This window comes from Ranitomeya variabilis, chromosome 2 (assembly GCF_051348905.1).
Source record: "Ranitomeya variabilis isolate aRanVar5 chromosome 2, aRanVar5.hap1, whole genome shotgun sequence".
NCBI classification, from domain to species: Eukaryota; Metazoa; Chordata; class Amphibia; order Anura; family Dendrobatidae; genus Ranitomeya; species Ranitomeya variabilis.
This window is the reverse complement of record NC_135233.1, coordinates 285,148,543-285,167,765: the sequence shown is the minus strand read 5'-3', so window position 1 is coordinate 285,167,765 and position 19,223 is coordinate 285,148,543. Positions and strand designations below refer to the sequence as shown.

The 19,223-nt window shown below is 45.3% G+C and overlaps 1 protein-coding gene across 2 annotated transcripts; it reads left to right on the top strand.

The window, feature by feature from the left end:
• The first annotated feature begins 4,583 nt into the window (after positions 1-4,583).
• LOC143805571 (ankyrin repeat and SOCS box protein 12-like) lies at positions 4,584-17,092 on the top strand. Of its 2 annotated transcripts, none has more exons than XM_077285067.1 (3): positions 4,584-4,843; positions 14,861-15,636; positions 16,898-17,092. In XM_077285067.1, exons 2-3 carry the CDS (start codon positions 14,871-14,873, stop codon positions 17,032-17,034), a joined length of 903 nt encoding a protein of 300 aa, XP_077141182.1. In that variant the 5' UTR covers positions 4,584-4,843; positions 14,861-14,870; the 3' UTR covers positions 17,035-17,092. The 2 variants fall into 2 exon arrangements, with proteins under 2 accessions (XP_077141182.1, XP_077141181.1); XM_077285066.1 differs by having other exon boundaries at positions 4,704-4,843; positions 14,864-15,636.
• Positions 17,093-19,223: the final 2,131 nt, after the last annotated feature.

The window sequence follows — 19,223 nt, the reverse complement described above, 5'->3', positions numbered from 1 at the left end:
AACCCATTTGTGCCAGGCTGGAGTGACATGGATTTCATGTGGGGCATCAATAGGTATGTAAATCAGGTGTTAGATCAGTGGCACAAAGGCATTTAACCCCTCAAAAATAGCTGTTACTTATTCAAATCTGTGAAAATGGGCGATTTGACCATTTTGATGCCAGTTCTGATGCCCAGAACCCATTTGTGCCAGGCTGGAGTGACATGTATTTCATGTGGGGCATCAGTAGGTATGTAAATCAGGTGTTAGATCAGTGGCACAAAGCTATTTAACCCCTTAAAAATAGCTGTTACTTATTCAAATCTGTGAAAATGGGTGATTTGCCCACTTTGATGCCAGTTTTGATGCCCCGAACCGATTTGTGCCAGGCTGCAGTGACTTGGATTTCATGTGGGGCATCAGTAGTTATGTAAATCAGGTGTTAGATCAGTGGCACAAAGCTATTTAACCCCTTAAAAATAGCTGTTACTTATTCAAATCTGTGAAAATGGGCGATTTGCCCCCTTTGATGCCAGTTTTGATGCCCAGAACCCATTTGTGCCAGGCTGAAGTGACTTGACTTTGATGTGGGGCATCACTAGGTATGTAAATCAGGTGTTAGATTAGTGGCACAAAGGCATTTAACCCCTTAAAAATTGCTGTTACTTATTCAAATCTGTGAAAATGGGCTGTTTGCCCACTTTGATGCCGGTTCTGGTGCCCAGAAGCCATTTGGGCCAGGCTGGAGAGACCTGGGTTTGATGCAGGGCATCACTGTCTGTGTATTTTAAGTGTCGTATTAGTGGCCCAAAGGCATTTAACCCCTTAAAAACATCAGTTACTTATTCAAATCTGTGAAAATGGGCTGTTTGCCCACTTTGATGCCAGTTCTGGTGCCCAGAACCCATTTGGGCCAGGCTGGAGAGACCTGGGTTTGATGCAGGGCATCACTTTCTGTGTATTTTAAGTGTCGTATTAGTGGCCCAAAGGCATTTAACCCCTTAAAAACATCAGTTACTTATTCAAATCTGTGAAAATGGGCTGTTTGCCCACTTTGATGCCAGTTCTGGTGCCCAGAAGCCATTTGGGCCAGGCTGGAGAGACCTGGGTTTGATGAAGGGCATCACTGTCTGTGTATTTTAAGTGTCGAATTAGTGGCCCAAAGGCATTTAACCCCTTAAAAACATCAGTTACTTATTCAAATCTGTGAAAATGGGCTGTTTGCCCACTTTGATGCCAGTTCTGGTGCCCAGAACCCATTTGGGCCAGGCTGGAGAGACCTGGGTTTGATGCAGGGCATCACTGTCTGTGTATTTTACGTGTCGTATTAGTGGCCCAAAGGCATTTAACCCCTTAAAAACATCAGTTACTTATTCAAATCTGTGAAAATGGGCTGTTTGCCCACTTTGATGCCAGTTCTGGTGCCCAGAACCCATTTGGGCCAGGCGGGAGAGACCTGGGTTTGATGCAGGGCATCACTGTCTGTGTATTTTAAGTGTCAGATCAGTGGCCCAAAGGCATTTAACCCCTTAAAAACATCAGTTACTTATTCAAATCTGCGAAAATGGGCTGTTTGCCCACTTTGATGCCAGTTCTGGTGCCCAGAACCCATTTGGGCCAGGCTGAAGGGACCTGGGTTTGATGCAGGGCATCACTGTCTGTGTATTTTAAGTGTCAGATCAGTGGCCCAAAGGCATTTAACCCCTTAAAAACATCAGTTACTTATTCAAATCTGTGAAAATGCGCTGTTTGCCCACTTTGATGCCAGTTCTGATGCCCAGAACCCATTTGTGCCAGGCTGCAGTGACATGGATTTCATGTGGGGTACCAGTAGGTATGTAAATCAGGTGTTAGATTAGTGGCACAAAGGCATTTAACCCCTTAAAAATAGCTGTTACTTATTCAAATCTGTGAAAATGGGTGATTTGCCCACTTTGATGCCAGTTCTGATGCCCAGAATCCATTTGTGCCAGGCTGGAGTGACATGGATTTCATGTGGGGCATCAGTAGGTATGTAAATCAGGTGTTAGATTAGTGGCACAAAGGCATTTAACCCCTTAAAAATAGCTGTTACTTTTTCAAATCTGTGAAAATGGGTGATTTGAGTACTTTGATGCCAGTTTTAATGCCCAGAACCCATTTGTGCCAGGCTGTATTGACATGCATTTCATGTGGGGCATCATTAGGTATGTTAATCAGGTGTTAAATCAGTGGCACAAAGGCATTTAACCTCTTAAAAATAGCTGTTACTTATTCAAATCTGTGAAAATGTGCAATTTGCCCAATTTGATGCCAGTTTTGATGCCCAGAACCCATTTGTGCCAGGCTGCAGTGACATGGATTTCATGTGGGGTACCAGTAGGTATGTAAATCAGGTGTTAGATTAGTGGCACAAAGGCATTTAACCCCTTAAAAATAGCTGTTACTTATTCAAATCTGTGAAAATGGGTGATTTGCCCACTTTGATGCCAGTTCTGATGCCCAGAAACCATTTGTGCCAGGCTGGAGTGACATGGATTTCATGTAGGGCATCATTAGGTATGTTAATCAGGTGTTAGATCAGTGGCACAAAGGCATTTAACCCCTTAAAAATAGCTGTTACTTATTCAAATCTGTGAAAATGTGCAATTTGCCCACTTTGATGCCAGTTCTGATGCCCAGAAACCATTTGTGCCAGGCTGGAGTGACATGGATTTCATGTAGGGCATCATTAGGTATGTTAATCAGGTGTTAGATCAGTGGCACAAAGGCATTTAACCCCTTAAAAATAGCTGTTACTTATTCAAATCTGTGAAAATGTGCAATTTGCCCACTTTGATGCCAGTTCTGATGCCCAGAACCCATTTGTGCCAGGCTGGTGTGACATGGATTTCATGTGGGGCATCAGTAGGTATGTAAATCAGGTGTTAGATCAGTGGCACAAAGGCATTTAACCCCTTAAAAATAGCTGTTACTTATTCAAATCTGTGAAAATGGGTGATTTGCCCACTTTGATGCCAGTTTTGATGCCCAGAACCCATTTGTGCCAGGCTGTGTTGACATGCATTTCATGTAGGGCATCATTAGGTATGTTAATCAGGTGTTAGATCAGTGGCACAAAGGCATTTAACCCCTTAAAAATAGCTGTTACTTATTCAAATCTGTGAAAATGTGCAATTTGCCCACTTTGATGCCAGTTCTGATGCCCAGAACCCATTTGTGCCAGGCTGGATTGACATGCATTTCATGAGGGGCATCAGTATGTATGTAAATCAGGTGTTAGATCAGTGGCACAAAGGCATTTAACCCCTCAAAAATAGCTGTTACTTATTCAAATCTGTGAAAATGGGCGATTTTACCATTTTGATGCCAGTTCTGATGCCCAGAACCCATTTGTGCCAGGCTGCAGTGACATGGATTTCATGTGGGGTACCAGTAGGTATGTAAATCAGGTGTTAGATCAGTGGCACAAAGGCATTTAACCCCTCAAAAATAGCTGTTACTTATTCAAATCTGTGAAAATGGGCGATTTGACCATGTTGATGCCAGTTCTGATGCCCAGAACCCATTTCTGCCAGGCTGGAGTGACATGGATTTCATGTGGGGCATCAGTAAATATGTAAATCAGGTGTTAAATCAGTGGCACAAAGGCATTTAACCCCTTAAAAATAGTTGTTACTTATTCAAATCTGTGAAAATGGGCGATTTGCCCCCTTTGATGCCAGTTTTGATGCCCAGAACCTATTTGTGCCAGGCTGAAGTGATTTGACTCTGATGTGGGGCATCACTAGGTATGTAAATCAGGTGTTAGATTAGTGGCACAAAGGCATTTAACCCCTTAAAAATAGCTGTTACTTATTCAAATACGTGAAAATGGGCGATTTGACCATTTTGATGCCAGTTCTGATGCCCAGAACCCATTTGTGCCAGGCTGGAGTGACATGGATTTCATGTGGGGCATCAGTAGGTATGTAAATCAGGTGTTAGATCAGTGGCACAAAGGCATTTAACCCCTTAAAAATAGCTGTTACTTATTCAAATCTGTGAAAATGGGCGATTTGCCCCATTTGATGCCAGTTTTGATGCCCAGAACACATTTGTGCCAGGCTGAAGTGACATGGATTTCATGTGGGGCATCAGTAGGTATGTTAATCAGGTGTTTAATAAGTGGCACAAAGGCATTTAACCCCTTTAAAATAGCTGTTACTTATTCGCATGTGTGAAAATTGGTTCTCTGCCCACTTTGATGCCAGTTCTGATGCCCAGAACCCATTTGTGCCAGGCTGGATTGACAGGAACTTGATGTGTGGCATCACAAGGTATGCAAGTCAGGTGTCAGATCAGTGGCACAAAGCCATTTAACCCCTTCAATACCATACCTCAGTGCCCACTTTGATGCCCAATTTTGTGCCAGCCTTCTAATATTTTTATCTATTTTTAAGTGTATTCACAAAAGGACACATGACCGCATATTATTGTATACTCAGAATGGTTTATTTTTATACAAAAACCTGAAAAAAAACAGAAAATAAAAAATAGCCGAATAAGAAACTGCTGAATAAGAAACCAACTTCAGCCCGAATAAGAAACTGAACGAATAAGAAACCAACTTCAGCATCGTCTAGTGCCCGCGGTAACTGGTGCAAGACATTGAGTCAGTAGTTACCACAGCCGCCCTGACACCGTGCAAACAGCGCCATCTGCTGGCTGACCCGGAAATCGCACGGCTGCTGCGGTCATGCGTCGGGCAGTGTACACTAGAGCCGGGCACTGGCAGGAAGCAGTCAGCGGGGTTGCAGGCTCCGTGCACGCCCGTTCTGTGCCGGTTGCTTCCTGTTGCTGTTAGTCGGAGCTGTGCATGAAGTGCTGGGCTACAGCAGAGCAGGTATGTGTGCGCCGGCAGACAGCCTGGGCGTCTTTACTGATTTTACTGATATTTTAAAAACACCACTTCAGTGTTTTTAATATTTTACCGCTGAAGTGGTGTCACTAATTGTAAGTTCCTCGCCCTAATATTATACTTAGCAGCCGCCATCTTCTCAGCGCCGCCGCAGTCAGCTTCTATAGGTCGTGATCTGTCAGGTGTTTGCTGCACGACCCAGCGGTCACAACCCCGTGTAAGTGTATGGGGCCAGAGCCCGGCTCCCCTAAGGCCTCTTTTACACTAGCGTCGCGGACTGCACGTCGCTATTCGTCGTTTTGTAGAAAAAACGCATCCTGCAAAAGTGCTTGCAGGATGCGTTTTTTCTCCATAGACTTTTATTACCGACGCATTGCCACACGTTGCGTCGGACCGTCGCCACCAAAAAACGTTGCATGTAACGTTTCTTGGTGCGTCGTCTGCAGCATTTCCGACCGCTCATGTGCGGCTGGAACTCCTCCTCCCCCTCCTCACCGCACCACACAATGGGGCAGCGGATGCGTTGAAAAACTGCATCCGCTGCCCCTGTTGTGCGGCGCTTTCACTGCTAGCGTCGATGCGCTGCAACGACGCATAGCGACATGCAGTGCACGACGCTAGTGTGAAAGTAGCCTAACAGAGCGTGTGACCGTTACCGCTGACTGCCAGGAGCTGAGGTCACAAGATGGCGGCCCGGGACTGGAGCAGCGCCAGGAAGAGCACGAGGCGGCGGCTGCTAAGTATAAGGGTATGTGCACACGCTGCGGATCCGCAGCGGGTTCCCATGCATTTAGGCTATGTGCACACGTTGCGGATTAGGCTTAGGAATTTCTGGTGCGGATTCTGTCTCTCCTGGCAGAAAACGCACCTGCGGTTTTTTGTGCGGTTCCGCGGCGTTTTTTTGTACGTTTTTGCTGCGGTTTTCTTGAGGATTTGCTGCGGTTTTTAGCCCTGCGGTTTTCTATAATGGAGTGGGTACAAAAATGCTGCAGATTCACAAAAAAGAAGTGACATGCTACTTCTCTTAAACCGCAGCGTTTCCGCAGCGGATTTTCCGCAAAGTGTGCACAGCATTTTTTTTTCTCATTGATTTACATTGTACTGTAAATCAATTGCGGATCTGCAGCGTTTCTGCACCTCAAAAAATGCTGCGGATCCGCAGCAAATCCGCAACGTGTGCACATACCCTTACAGTACCATGTAAAGCTATGGGAAATGAAATCCGTAGTGCACATGCTGCGGAAAAAAACGCACAGAAACGCAGCGGTTTATTTTCCGCAGCATGTCAATTCTTTGTGCGGATTCCGCTGCGGGTTTACACCTGCTCCAATAGAAATCTGCAGGTGAAAACCCGCAGAGGAAACCGCACTTAGGGTATGTGCACACGTTGCGGATTCTCTGCGGATCCGCAGCGTTTTTTGAGGTGCAGAAACGCTGCAGATCCGCAATTGATTTACAGTACAATGTAAATCAATGAGAAAAAAAAAAATGCTGTGCACACTTTGCGGAAAATCCGCTGCGGAAACGCTGCGGTTTAAAAGAAGTAGCATGTCACTTCTTTTTTGTGAATCTGCAGTGTTTTTGTACCCACTTCATTATAGAAAACCGCAGGGGTAAAAACCGCAGCAAAAACGCACAAAAAAACGCTGCGGAACCGCACAAAAAACCGCAGGTGCGTTTTCTGCCAGGAGAGACAGAATCCGCACCAGAAATTCCTAAGCATAATCCGCAACGTGTGCACATAGCCTAAAAACCGCGATAAATACGCAGTAAAAACCGCAGCGGTTTTGCACTGCGGATTTATCAAATCCGCTGCGGAAAAATCCGCAGTGGACCAGAATACGTGTGCACATAGCCCTAAGGCCCCGTCACACACAGCGACGCTGCAGCGATACAGACAACGATGGTAATCGCTGCAGCGTCGCTGTTTTGTCGCTGTGTGGTCGCTGGGGAGCTGTCACACAGACAGCTCTCTCCAGCGACCAACGATCAGGGGAACGACTTCGGCATCGTTGAAACTGTCTTCAACGATGCCGAAGTCCCCCTGCAGCACCCGGGTAACCAGGGTAAACATCGGGTTACTAAGCGCAGGGCCGCGCTTAGTAACCCGATGTTTACCCTGGTTACCAAAAAAAACAAACAGTACATACTCACCATCTGATGTCCGTCAGGTCCCTTGCCGTCTGCTTCCTGCTCTGACTGAGTGCCGCCGTACAGTGAGAGCAGAGCGCAGCGGTGACGTCACCGCTGTGCTGTACTTTCACTTTCATTTTGCGGCGCTCAGTCAGTGTGGGAAGCAGACGGCAAGGGACCTGACGGACATCATGATGATGGTGAGTATGTACTGTTTGTTTTTTTTGGTAACCAGGGTAAACATCGGGTTACTAAGCGCGGCCCTGCGCTTAGTAGCCCGATGTTTACCCTCGTTACCAGTGAAGACATCGCTGGATCGGTGTCACACACACCGATTCAGCGATGTCAGCGGGACCTCAACGATCAAAAAACGGCCCAGGCCATTCCGACACGACCAGCGATCTCGCAGCAGGGGCCTGATCGCTGGTACGTGTCACACATAGCGAGATCGCTACTGAGGTCGCTGTTGCGTCACAAAACTTGTGACTCAGCAGCGATCTCGCTAGCGATCTCGCTATGTGAGACGGGGCCTTTAGGCTAAGTGCAGGGCCTTACATTAGTGGCACCACTCCAGCACTGAAATGTAAAAAAGTCACCACTTTAGTGGGAAATGGGCCTGTGTTTCGTATCTTCCATAACCTTTCTCCACCAGGATGTGCTGTTATATCTTAGATCATGCGGGGTCATTATACAGCCGCCAATTGCCTCTATGGCGACGTTACCACCATAGAGCTGGTTTTGATGGTGCAGACTTTTTGTATCATTTCTGCACCAATTCGGTTACGTGCGGTTTTTTCATTTAGTGTGTTTTTTTTTACATGTGCTTTTATACACACAGAGTATATAGATAGATAGCTAGCGGGCATCATCCAATACTTATGGGATCACCTAAAGCATACTAATTGAAACAACCAACAAGATAAAAAGTTGATGCAGAACTGGGGATCAAAGAATTATATAAAGTTTTTATTAGTAAACAAACAATTAAAAACACTTACCGTAAAAAGTCCATATTGATGGACTGTAGCAAATGATCCATAATGAAATATCCAATACCTACTACTGACCTAATAACCGTAAAAATTGTTTATAACAATCAATAAATGATTAATATAATGCTTAATCCTCAGTGCACAATGTGCCAATATTATAACATAGGGTGAAAACATAAAAAATCTATTCCAACCAAAATCCTGTTAGGAATATATGCTGCCAGTACAATACAAGTTATTAACATGTGCAAGAAAATCAAAGGTAGTGATCAGGCAGAATCAACCATGAGAGAAAAGGTAAGGGAGAAATAATGCTTGGCAATGCAAGAAACAAGCGCCACCCCATGGGAACTCACTGGTCTGCATAGAATCTGGAAACCCAAAACATTAGTATAGTTTTCATTAACCTCTTAATCACCGCCGATACGTCTTTTAACTGACCTGAGATGTAAGAGACTAGCCTCCCCATACAGGTGACAATCCAGCAGCCGTCAGCTGGACACTATAGCTGACAATTAGCTGCACGATCAGTGTTGTCACCATCCATATCTGTTTAACCCCTTAGATGCTGCTGTCAATAACGACTGTCATATAAATGTTTAAAAGAGTGTGGCTTCTCCCTCTTTATCCCCATTGGCACACTGAGATCATGATTGTGTGGTCCTGATGTTTGTCATAGCAATTCACGAGCAAATAGCGGCCTTAGAGTCTGCCGGCTACATTGACCTGTTAAAAAGTGTACGACATTTAGGTTGTAAACATCAACGTTTTCATTCCTATAATGCCACTTTGTATTAACCCCTTCATGACCTTGGGATTTTCCATTTTTCCGTGTTCGTTTTTTGCTCCCCTCCTTCCCAGAGCCATAACTTTTTTATTTTTCCGTCAATATGGCCATGTGAGGGCTTATTTTTTGCGGGACGAGTTGTTGTTTTGAACGACATCATTGGTTTTACCATGTCATGTACTAGAAAACGGGAAAAAAATTCCAAGTGCGGTGAAATTGCAAAAAAAAGTGCAATCCCACACTTGTTTTTTGTTTGACTTTTTTGCTAGGTTCACTAAATGCTAAAACTGACCTGCCATTATGATTCTCCAGGTCAATACGAGTTCACAGACACCAAACATGTCTAGGTTCTCTTTTATCTAAGTGGTGAAAAAAAATTCCAAACTTTGCTTAAAATAAAAAATAAAAAAAAAAAATTGCGCCATATTCCGATACCCGTAGTGTCTCCATTTTTCAGGATCTGGTGTCGGGTAAGGGATTATTTATTGCGTGCTGAGCTGACGTTTTTAATGATACCACTTTTGTGCAGATACGTTCTTTTGATCGCTTGTTATTACATTTTAATGCAGTGTCGCGGCGACCAAAAACACGTAATTCTGGCGTTTAGAATTTTTTTCTCACTACGTTGTTTAGAGATCAGGTTAATGCTTTTTTTTATTGATAGATTGGGCGATTCTGAACACGGCGATACCAAATATGTGTAGGTTTGATTTTTTTTTTTTTTATTATTGTTTTATTTTGAATGGGGCGAAATGGGGGGGAAAAAAAGGCAAAAAAAATAAAAAACATAAGTTTAAATCACCCCCGATTTAAACTTATGTTTTTTATTTTTGTCACATTTTTTTTTTGCCTTTTTTTTTTTTAACCTTTGCCATGCTTCAATAGTCTCCATAGGAGGCTAAAAGCTGGCACAACGCGATCGGCTCTTCTACATAGCAGCTATGATCGCTGCTATACAGCTGAATTGCAGGCTTGCTATGAGCGCCGACCACAGGGTGGTGCTCACAGCAAACCGGCAACAGTAACCTTAGAGGTCTCAAGGACCTCTATGGTTACTCTGCAGAAGCATCAACGACCCCCGATCATGTGACGGGGGTCGGCGATGCGCTCATTTCCGGCCCGATGGCCGGAAGCGCCGGTTAAATGTCGCTGCCTGCGTTTGACAGCGGCATTTAACTAGTTAGTAGCGGCGGGTGAATCGCGATTTCACCCGCCGCTTTTGCGGGCACGTCAGCTGTTCAAAACAGCTGACATGTCCCGGCTTTGATGCGGGCTCACCACCAGAGCCCGCATCAAAGCGGGGGTTCTGACCTCGCATGTACTATCTCGTCCAGGGTCAGAAAGGGGTTAATTCCTGAAAAGCACCTGAAGGGTTAATAAACTACTTGTTAGCAGTTTTCAGTATGTCAGGAGGTGTTGTTTTTAAAATGGTATCCGTTTTGGGTGTTTTCCAATATATGATCCCCCAGAGTCCCTTCAAACCTGGATAGGCCCCTAAAAAAATTTTTTTATAAATAGACAAAACATATCAACCTAAATTTACCATTATCATATTTACGTATATACTCGAGTATAAGCTGACCCGAGTATAAGCCAACCCCCCTAATTTTGCCACAAAAAACTGGGAAAACTTGATGAGTATATATATATATATATACTATATATATATATATATATATATATATATATATATATATATATATATATATATATATATATATATATATATATATATATATATATGACTCGAGTATAAGCCTAGGGTGGAAAATGCAGCAGCTGCCGGTAAATTTCAAAAGTAAAAATAGATACCAATAAAAGTAAAGTTAATTGAGACATCAGTAGGTTAAGTGTTTTTGAATATCCGTATTGAATCAGGAGCCCCATATAATGCTCCATAAAGTTTGATGGGCCCCATAAGATGCTCCATATTAAAATATGCCCCATATAATCCTGCATAAAGGGTAATAAGGGCCCCATAAGATGCTCCATAGAGATATTTGCCCTATATAGTGCTGCACAAACGTTATGGCCCCATAAGATGCTCCATACAGACACTTGCCCCATATAATGCTGCACAAACGTTATGGCCCCATACAGATGCTCCGTACAGTCACTGCCCCTTATAGTGCTGCACAATCGTTATGGCCCCATACAGATGATCCATACAGTCACTTGCCCCATATAGTGCTGCACAAGCGTTATGGCCCCATAAGATGCTCCGTACAGTCACTTGCCCCATATAATGCTGCACAAGCGTTATGGCCCCATAAGATGCTCCGTACAGTCACTGCCCCTTATAGTGCTGCACAATCGTTATGGCCCCATACAGATGATCCATACAGTCACTTGCCCCATATAGTGCTGCACAAGCGTTATGGCCCCATAAGATGCTCCGTACAGTCACTTGCCCCATATAATGCTGCACAAGCGTTATGGCCCCATAAGATGCTCCGTACAGTCACTGCCCCTTATAGTGCTGCACAATCGTTATGGCCCCATACAGATGCTCCGTACAGTCACTGCCCCTTATAGTGCTGCACAATCGTTATGGCCCCATACAGATGATCCATACAGTCACTTGCCCCATATAGTGCTGCACAAGCGTTATGGCCCCATTAGATGCTCCGTACAGTCACCTGCCCCATATAATGCTGCACAAGCGTTATGGCCCCATAAGATGCTCCGTACAGTCACTGCCCCTTATAGTGCTGCACAATTGTTATGGCCCCATACAGATGCTCCGTACAGTCACTGCCCCTTATAGTGCTGCACAATCGTTATGGCCCCATACAGATGATCCATACAGTCACTTGCCCCATATAGTGCTGCACAAGCGTTATGGCCCCATAAGATGCTCCATACAGACACTTGCCCCATATAATGCTGCACAAGCGTTATGGCCCCATAAGATGCTCCGTACAGTCACTGCCCCTTATAGTGCTGCACAATCGTTATGGCCCCATACAGATGATCCATACAGTCACTTGCCCCATATAGTGCTGCACAAGCGTTATGGCCCCATAAGATGCTCCGTACAGTCACTTGCCCCATATAATGCTGCACAAGCGTTATGGCCCCATAAGATGCTCCGTACAGTCACTGCCCCTTATAGTGCTGCACAATCGTTATGGCCCCATACAGATGATCCATACAGTCACTTGCCCCATATAGTGCTGCACAAGCGTTATGGCCCCATAAGATGCTCCATACAGTCACTTGCCCCATATAATGCTGCACAAGCGTTATGGCCCCATAAGATGCTCCGTACAGTCACTGCCCCTTATAGTGCTGCACAATCGTTATGGCCCCATACAGATGCTCCGTACAGTCACTGCCCCTTATAGTGCTGCACAATCGTTATGGCCCCATACAGATGATCCATACAGTCACTTGCCCCATATAGTGCTGCACAAGCGTTATGGCCCCATTAGATGCTCCGTACAGTCACCTGCCCCATATAATGCTGCACAAGCGTTATGGCCCCATAAGATGCTCCGTACAGTCACTGCCCCTTATAGTGCTGCACAATTGTTATGGCCCCATACAGATGCTCCGTACAGTCACTGCCCCTTATAGTGCTGCACAATCGTTATGGCCCCATACAGATGATCCATACAGTCACTTGCCCCATATAGTGCTGCACAAGCGTTATGGCCCCATAAGATGCTCCATACAGACACTTGCCCCATATAATGCTGCACAAGCGTTATGGCCCCATAAGATGCTCCGTACAGTCACTGCCCCTTATAGTGCTGCACAATCGTTATGGCCCCATACAGATGATCCATACAGTCACTTGCCCCATATAGTGCTGCACAAGCGTTATGGCCCCATAAGATGCTCCGTACAGTCACTTGCCCCATATAATGCTGCACAAGCGTTATGGCCCCATAAGATGCTCCGTACAGTCACTGCCCCTTATAGTGCTGCACAATCGTTATGGCCCCATACAGATGATCCATACAGTCACTTGCCCCATATAGTGCTGCACAAGCGTTATGGCCCCATAAGATGCTCCATACAGTCACTTGCCCCATATAATGCTGCACAAGCGTTATGGCCCCATAAGATGCTCCGTACAGTCACTGCCCCTTATAGTGCTGCACAATCGTTATGGCCCCATACAGATGCTCCGTACAGTCACTGCCCCTTATAGTGCTGCACAATCGTTATGGCCCCATACAGATGATCCATACAGTCACTTGCCCCATATAGTGCTGCACAAGCGTTATGGCCCAATAAGATGCTCCGTACAGTCACTTGCCCCATATAATGCTGCACAAGCGTTATGGCCCCATAAGATGCTCCGTATAGCCACTGCCCCTTATAGTGCTGCACAAGTGTTATGGCCCCATACAGATGATCCATACAGTCACTTGCCCCATATAGTGCTGCACAAGCGTTATGGCCCCATAAGATGCTCCGTACAGTCACTTGCCCCATATAATGCTGCACAAGCGTTATGGCCCCATAAGATGCTCCGTACAGTCACTGCCCCTTATAGTGCTGCACAATCGTTATGGCCCCATACAGATGATCCATACAGTCACTGCCCCTTATAGTGCTGCACAATTGTTATGGCCCCATACAGATGATCCATACAGTCACTTGCCCCATATAGTGCTGCACAAGCGTTATGGCCCCATAAGATGCTCCGTACAGTCACTTGCCCCATATAATGCTGCACAAGCGTTATGGCCCCATAAGATGCTCCGTACAGTCACTGCCCCTTATAGTGCTGCACAATCGTTATGGCCCCATACAGATGCTCCGTACAGTCACTGCCCCTTATAGTGCTGCACAATCGTTATGGCCCCATACAGATGATCCATACAGTCACTTGCCCCATATAGTGCTGCACAAGCGTTATGGCCCCATAAGATGCTCCGTACAGTCACTTGCCCCATATAATGCTGCACAAGCGTTATGGCCCCATAAGATGCTCCGTACAGTCACTGCCCCTTATAGTGCTGCACAATCGTTATGGCCCCATACAGATGATCCATACAGTCACTTGCCCCATATAGTGCTGCACAAGCGTTATGGCCCCATAAGATGCTCCGTACAGTCACTTGCCCCATATAATGCTGCACAAGCGTTATGGCCCCATAAGATGCTCCGTACAGTCACTGCCCCTTATAGTGCTGCACAATCGTTATGGCCCCATACAGATGCTCCGTACAGTCACTGCCCCTTATAGTGCTGCACAATCGTTATGGCCCCATACAGATGATCCGTACAGTCACTGCCCCATATGCTTTTGCTGCGATAAAAAAAAAAAAAATCACATACTCACCTCTCTTCGCTCAGGACCCCCGGCACTTTCAATATTTACCTGCTCCTCGTGCGGCTCCGTCTTCAGCACTGACGTTCAGCAGAGGGCGCGCACTGACTGTCACCGCGCCCTCTGACCTGAGCGTCACAGCCAGAGGACGTTGATGACGGAGCGGCACCGGAACGAGGAGCTGTAAAGTATACTCACCTACTGCTGGCGCTGTGCAGTCCCTGCTTCTTCCAGCGCTGCATCTTCTTCCTGTATTGAGCGGTCACAGTTACCGCTCATTACTGAAATGAATATGCGGCTCCACCTCTATGGGAGGTGGAGCCGTATATTCATTACTGTAATGAGCGGGACCATGTGACCGCTCAGTACAGGAAGAATATGCAGCGCTGGAAGAAGCAGGGACGCACAGGGACCGCGCCAGCCGTAGGTGAGTATAATTAGATAGCCCCCGCCCCCCTATCCCCTGCCGACCACCGGGTGTGACTCGAGTATAAGCCGAGAGGGGGACTTTCAGCCCAAAAAAATTTGCTGAAAATCTCGGCTTATACTCGAGTATATACGGTATAATGTGTCACGGAAAAACAATCTCAAAATCACTGGGATTTGTTGAAGCGTTCCAGAGTTATTACCACATAAAGTGACAATGGTCAGATTTTTAAAATTTGTCTCTGTCACTAAGGGGTTAAAGCCTGTGGCAAAGTTGCTTCATTTCTTATTTTAGGCACATTGGACCAATATGAAAAAGATAAGTAGACTAAATATTTTGACACTTTGTATGGTAATGGTGTGACTTTTCTTTTTAGAAGATTCGTGATGCTAAAATACAGATACAGACGAGCTGAAGATGTCCACGCGGAGAGCTGGGTGCTCCACCTGGCAGTGCAGATGGACGAACCACAACACTTATCAGAGCTGCTGTGCCAGAACCAATATAAGGAATATATAGAGAGCAGAAGGGGCTGGGGCGTGCCAGTCACCCCTCTCCGCCTGGCGGCTTCCCAGGGCTCTCTGGAGTGTCTGAAGGTACTTCTGGCCAATGGGGCAGAAGTGGACTGCTTAGATGTAAAAGCGCAGACTCCGCTCTTCGCAGCTGTGAGTGCTGGACACTTTGACTGTGTTCGAGAATTACTAAAAGCCGGTGCCAACCCTTGTGGCAGTGTCTATAATAACTGCACCCCCGTGCTGACAGCATCTCGGGATGGTAGAGACAAAATTCTGAAGGAGCTTCTGGATTATGGCGCAGACGCTAACGTTAGACTGAAACAGCCACCAATGAGGACTATACTGGGCACAGGCTGCACCGGACCCTTATACCTCGCTGCTGTGTATGGTCAGTTGGAGTGCTTCACGACTCTTCTCCTTCATGGAGCCGAACCTAATTATAATTGCACGGAGCAGGACATTTTAAGAAGAAGTAAGCATCCTGTGTCCGTGCTAGAGACATGTCTGAAGAATGTCTGTAGCCCAGAGTTTATACGTCTTCTCATAGATTTTGGTGCACGCTTATATTTACCCAATGTGCATACATACCGGTCATTTGCACACCGCCACTCATTGGCGCTTGTAGAGAAAGAAAAAGGTAAAGTTGTATTTTAACATTACCCATCCTTTGGTTGATGCGGGAGAAGTAATTTTTTTTTATTAATACAGTTCTATCAGCAATGGGGTGTGGGAACGAACTATAAACGTGGTGGCCTATAACTTTCATAGCTCTGAGGCCTCTAGGTATGTCCCTGGCTGATAGTTAATAGGACAATATGGAGTATTTTATACGTGCTGGGGAAAGTTTATCAAAAATGTTTGATGGTGTAAAAATGGAGAAATATACAGAGCCTGTGTCAGCCAGGGCTGGGGGTGTGGTTACAGCTGGCGCTCTGTGTCTCAACCCACATAGGCACGACCCCGGGACTGAAATCCGACCGCTGTCAGGGAGAATAAAGTTAACTTCCTCCCCGCAGAGTTCAGCTAAGTGCATGCATCGGGTGGGTTAAGGCTGCCTTTGATGCTCATCCCAATCTAATAATTAACATTTTTATTTTCTGGCCAAGAAAACATACAGAAAAAATAACTTGTTTTCCCACTAAAATTAATGGGAAGCTAATTTGAAACAGATCAAAAGTGTTTTTTTTAGTAAATTTTGGTGCAAGTTCATCAGAATGAACCTCAAAAAATGACAGGCCGAATTAATCAAGGCCTCGGTCGTTCATGCCGGTCTTGATGAAGAGGCGTGATGGAGTCAGATGCTCCTGATTCGGGAATGGTTGCACGCCTCTTCATGAATCTGGAGCATCTGACCAGTGGAGTGCACCTCCATGTTCTACATCAGAAGTCACTGCTTTGAGATTTTTGACGTATGCAATGTCACAGCTTGTCATTAGCTGGGTTGTGGCATCATGTCCCCGCCGCACCCCCGTTCCACCTCAGCTGAGCACATTTTGGCAGACTTGGGAGAAACTGGTGTGAAATTGCTAAAGTTGATAAATTTAGGTGCAGCTCTGAGTTGCTCTTAAATTTTGTTTTTTTTCAAAGCTTTTATGCTGGTGTGCAAGCTTTGATGAATCGGGCCCTATGTGGGACCATACCCGTAGGCAAATTATAGATTCTATCTAAAGTGCCACTAGCTCTTATCAGATGCATAAAAGGACCAACTTGTTCATCAGTTGTGTCCAGATCAGGCAAAAAAAAACTGTCCTGAATCAATTAATGTTCATGAATACACCATTTCGCAACAGGTGGTCTAGTGGTACAGGATATCATGATTATGGAGACCAGATGATAAAATAATATTGATACAAATAAGTATATTGAACATTGATTTATATATGTGTGTTGCCTTGCAGAACATCCCAGATCCCTGATGTCTCAGTGTCGTCTGACCATAAGGAGAAGGCTAAACCAAATGGGAAAGTTACGTCTCATTGACCAGCTAAAGATTCCACAAAAGATAGTAAAATACTTGCAGCACCAAAACAACTGATGCTGAACGGAGACATAAATACATGGACAGATCAATTAAAGTAACCATTTTTATATAATCCTGGTGTTATGTCATCTGTATAGGAAGAGGAGGGTATTTTGACTCACACACCGTCCCTTTTCTTTCATAATGCATTAACGACATGGAAATGTGCAGACACTTCATTTTGCCAAATCATCAGTCACTTAAGAAAAGTGAATGGCTACAGTCTTCTCATCAGAGCAACACTTTTCCCATCTACTCTGATGACCTAATTCAGCGTTGGTGTCTTGAGATAACTACTGTACTCTTCTATACCTTTTGTCTGGGACAACTCTAAGTCCCATGGCGTCGTGCCACCTATATCCTGATGACTTAAAAAAAATGCCTCTCTGGTCCAGATGTCTCCTCTGTGCTGTCCATAATAATAATAATTTTATTTATATAGCGCCAACATATTCTGCAGCGCTTTACAAATTATAGAGGGGATTTGTACAGACAATAGACATTACAGCGTAACAAAAACACAGTTCAAAATAGAAACCAAGAGGAGTGAGGGCCCAGCTCGCAAGCTTACAAACTATGAGGAAAAGGGGAGACACGAGAGGTGGATGGTAACAATTGCTTTCGTTGTTCGGACCAGCCATAGTGTAAGAATTGGGTGTTAATGTAAAGCTGTATATGAACCAGTTAACTGCCTAAGTATGTAATAGTACAGACACAGAGGGCTATTAACTGCATGAAGTGTATGAGAACATGATGTGAGGAACCTGATTATGTTTTTGGTTTTTTTTTATGAATGGGCCACACAGGGATAGCTAGGTTAATGCGTTGAGACGGTAGGCCAGTCTGAACAAATGCGTTTTTAGGGCACGCTTAAAACTGTGGGGATTGGGGATTAATCGTATTAACCTGGGTAGTGCATTCCAAAGAATCAGCGCAGCACGTGTAAAGTCTTGGAGACGGGAGTGGGAGGTTCTGATTATTGAGGATGCTAACCTGAGGTCATTAGCAGAGCGGAGGGCACAGGTAGGGTAGTAGACTGAGACCAGAGAGGAGATGTAGGGTGGTGCTGAGCCATGGAGAGCTTTGTGGATGAGGGTAGTAGTTTTGCACTAGATTCTGGAGTGGATGGGTAACCAGTGTAATGACTGGCACAAGGTAGAGGCATCGGTGTAACGGTTCGTGAGGAATATAATCCTGGCAGCAGCATTCAGGACAGCTTGGAGCGGGGAGAGTTTGGTAAGAGGGAGGCCGATTAAGAGAGAGTTACAATAGTCAAGATGAGAATGAATGAGTGAAACAGTAAGAGTTTTTGCAGTGTTGAAAGTAAGAAAAGGGCGAATTCTAGAAATGTTTTTGAGATGCAGATAAGAAGAGCGAGCCAATGATCGGACGTGGGGGGTGAAGGAAAGCTCGGAATCAAGGATGACCCCAAGGCAGCGGGCATGTTGCTTGGGAGTAATGATGGAACCACACACGGAGATGGCAATGTCAGGCAAAGGTAGGTTAGTAGAGGGAGAGAACACGAGGAGTTCAGTTTTTGACAGGTTCAGTTTCAGATAGAGGGAGGACATGATGTTAGAGACAGCAGTAAGACAATCACTGGTGTTTTCTAAAAAGGCAGTCGTGATATCAGGAGTAGAAGTGTATAATTGGGTGTCATCAGCATAGAGATCGTACTGGAACCCAAATCTACTGATTGTTTGTCCAATAGGGGCAGTATACAAAGAGAAGAGGAGGGGGGCCTAGGACTGATCCTTGAGGAACCCCAACAGTAAGGGGAAGGGGAGAGGAGGAGGAACCAGCAAAAGATACAGTGAAGGAGCGATTGGAGAGATAGGAGGAGAACCAGGAGAGAACGGTGTCCTTGATGCCAACGGAGCGGAGCATAGTGAGGAGGAGCTGATGATCCACAGTATCGAATGCTGCGGAGAGATTCAAGAGAATTAGCATGGAGTAGTGACCATTAGATTTAGCTGTTAGTAGATCATTAGAGACTTTAGTGAGGGAAGTTTCAGTAGAGTGTAAAGAGCGGAAACCAGATTGAAGAGGGTCGAGAAGAGAGTTATCTGAGAGATAGCGTATAAGACAGGAGTGGACCAGGCGTCCGAGGAGTTTAGAGATGAAGGGAAGATTAGAGACAGGTCTATAATTAGCGGCACAGTTTTGATCGAGGGATGGTTTTTTTAAGTAATGGATGTATGATG

Bases quoted from the DNA above. Each gene is read 5' to 3' on its own strand.
- LOC143805571 (XM_077285067.1), top strand. From the start codon at position 14,871: ATGCTAAAATACAGATACAGACGAGCTGAAGATGTCCACGCGGAGAGC. The intron at 15,637-16,897 runs GTAAAGTTGTAT...GTTGCCTTGCAG, and splicing joins GCTTGTAGAGAAAGAAAAAG to AACATCCCAGATCCCTGATG.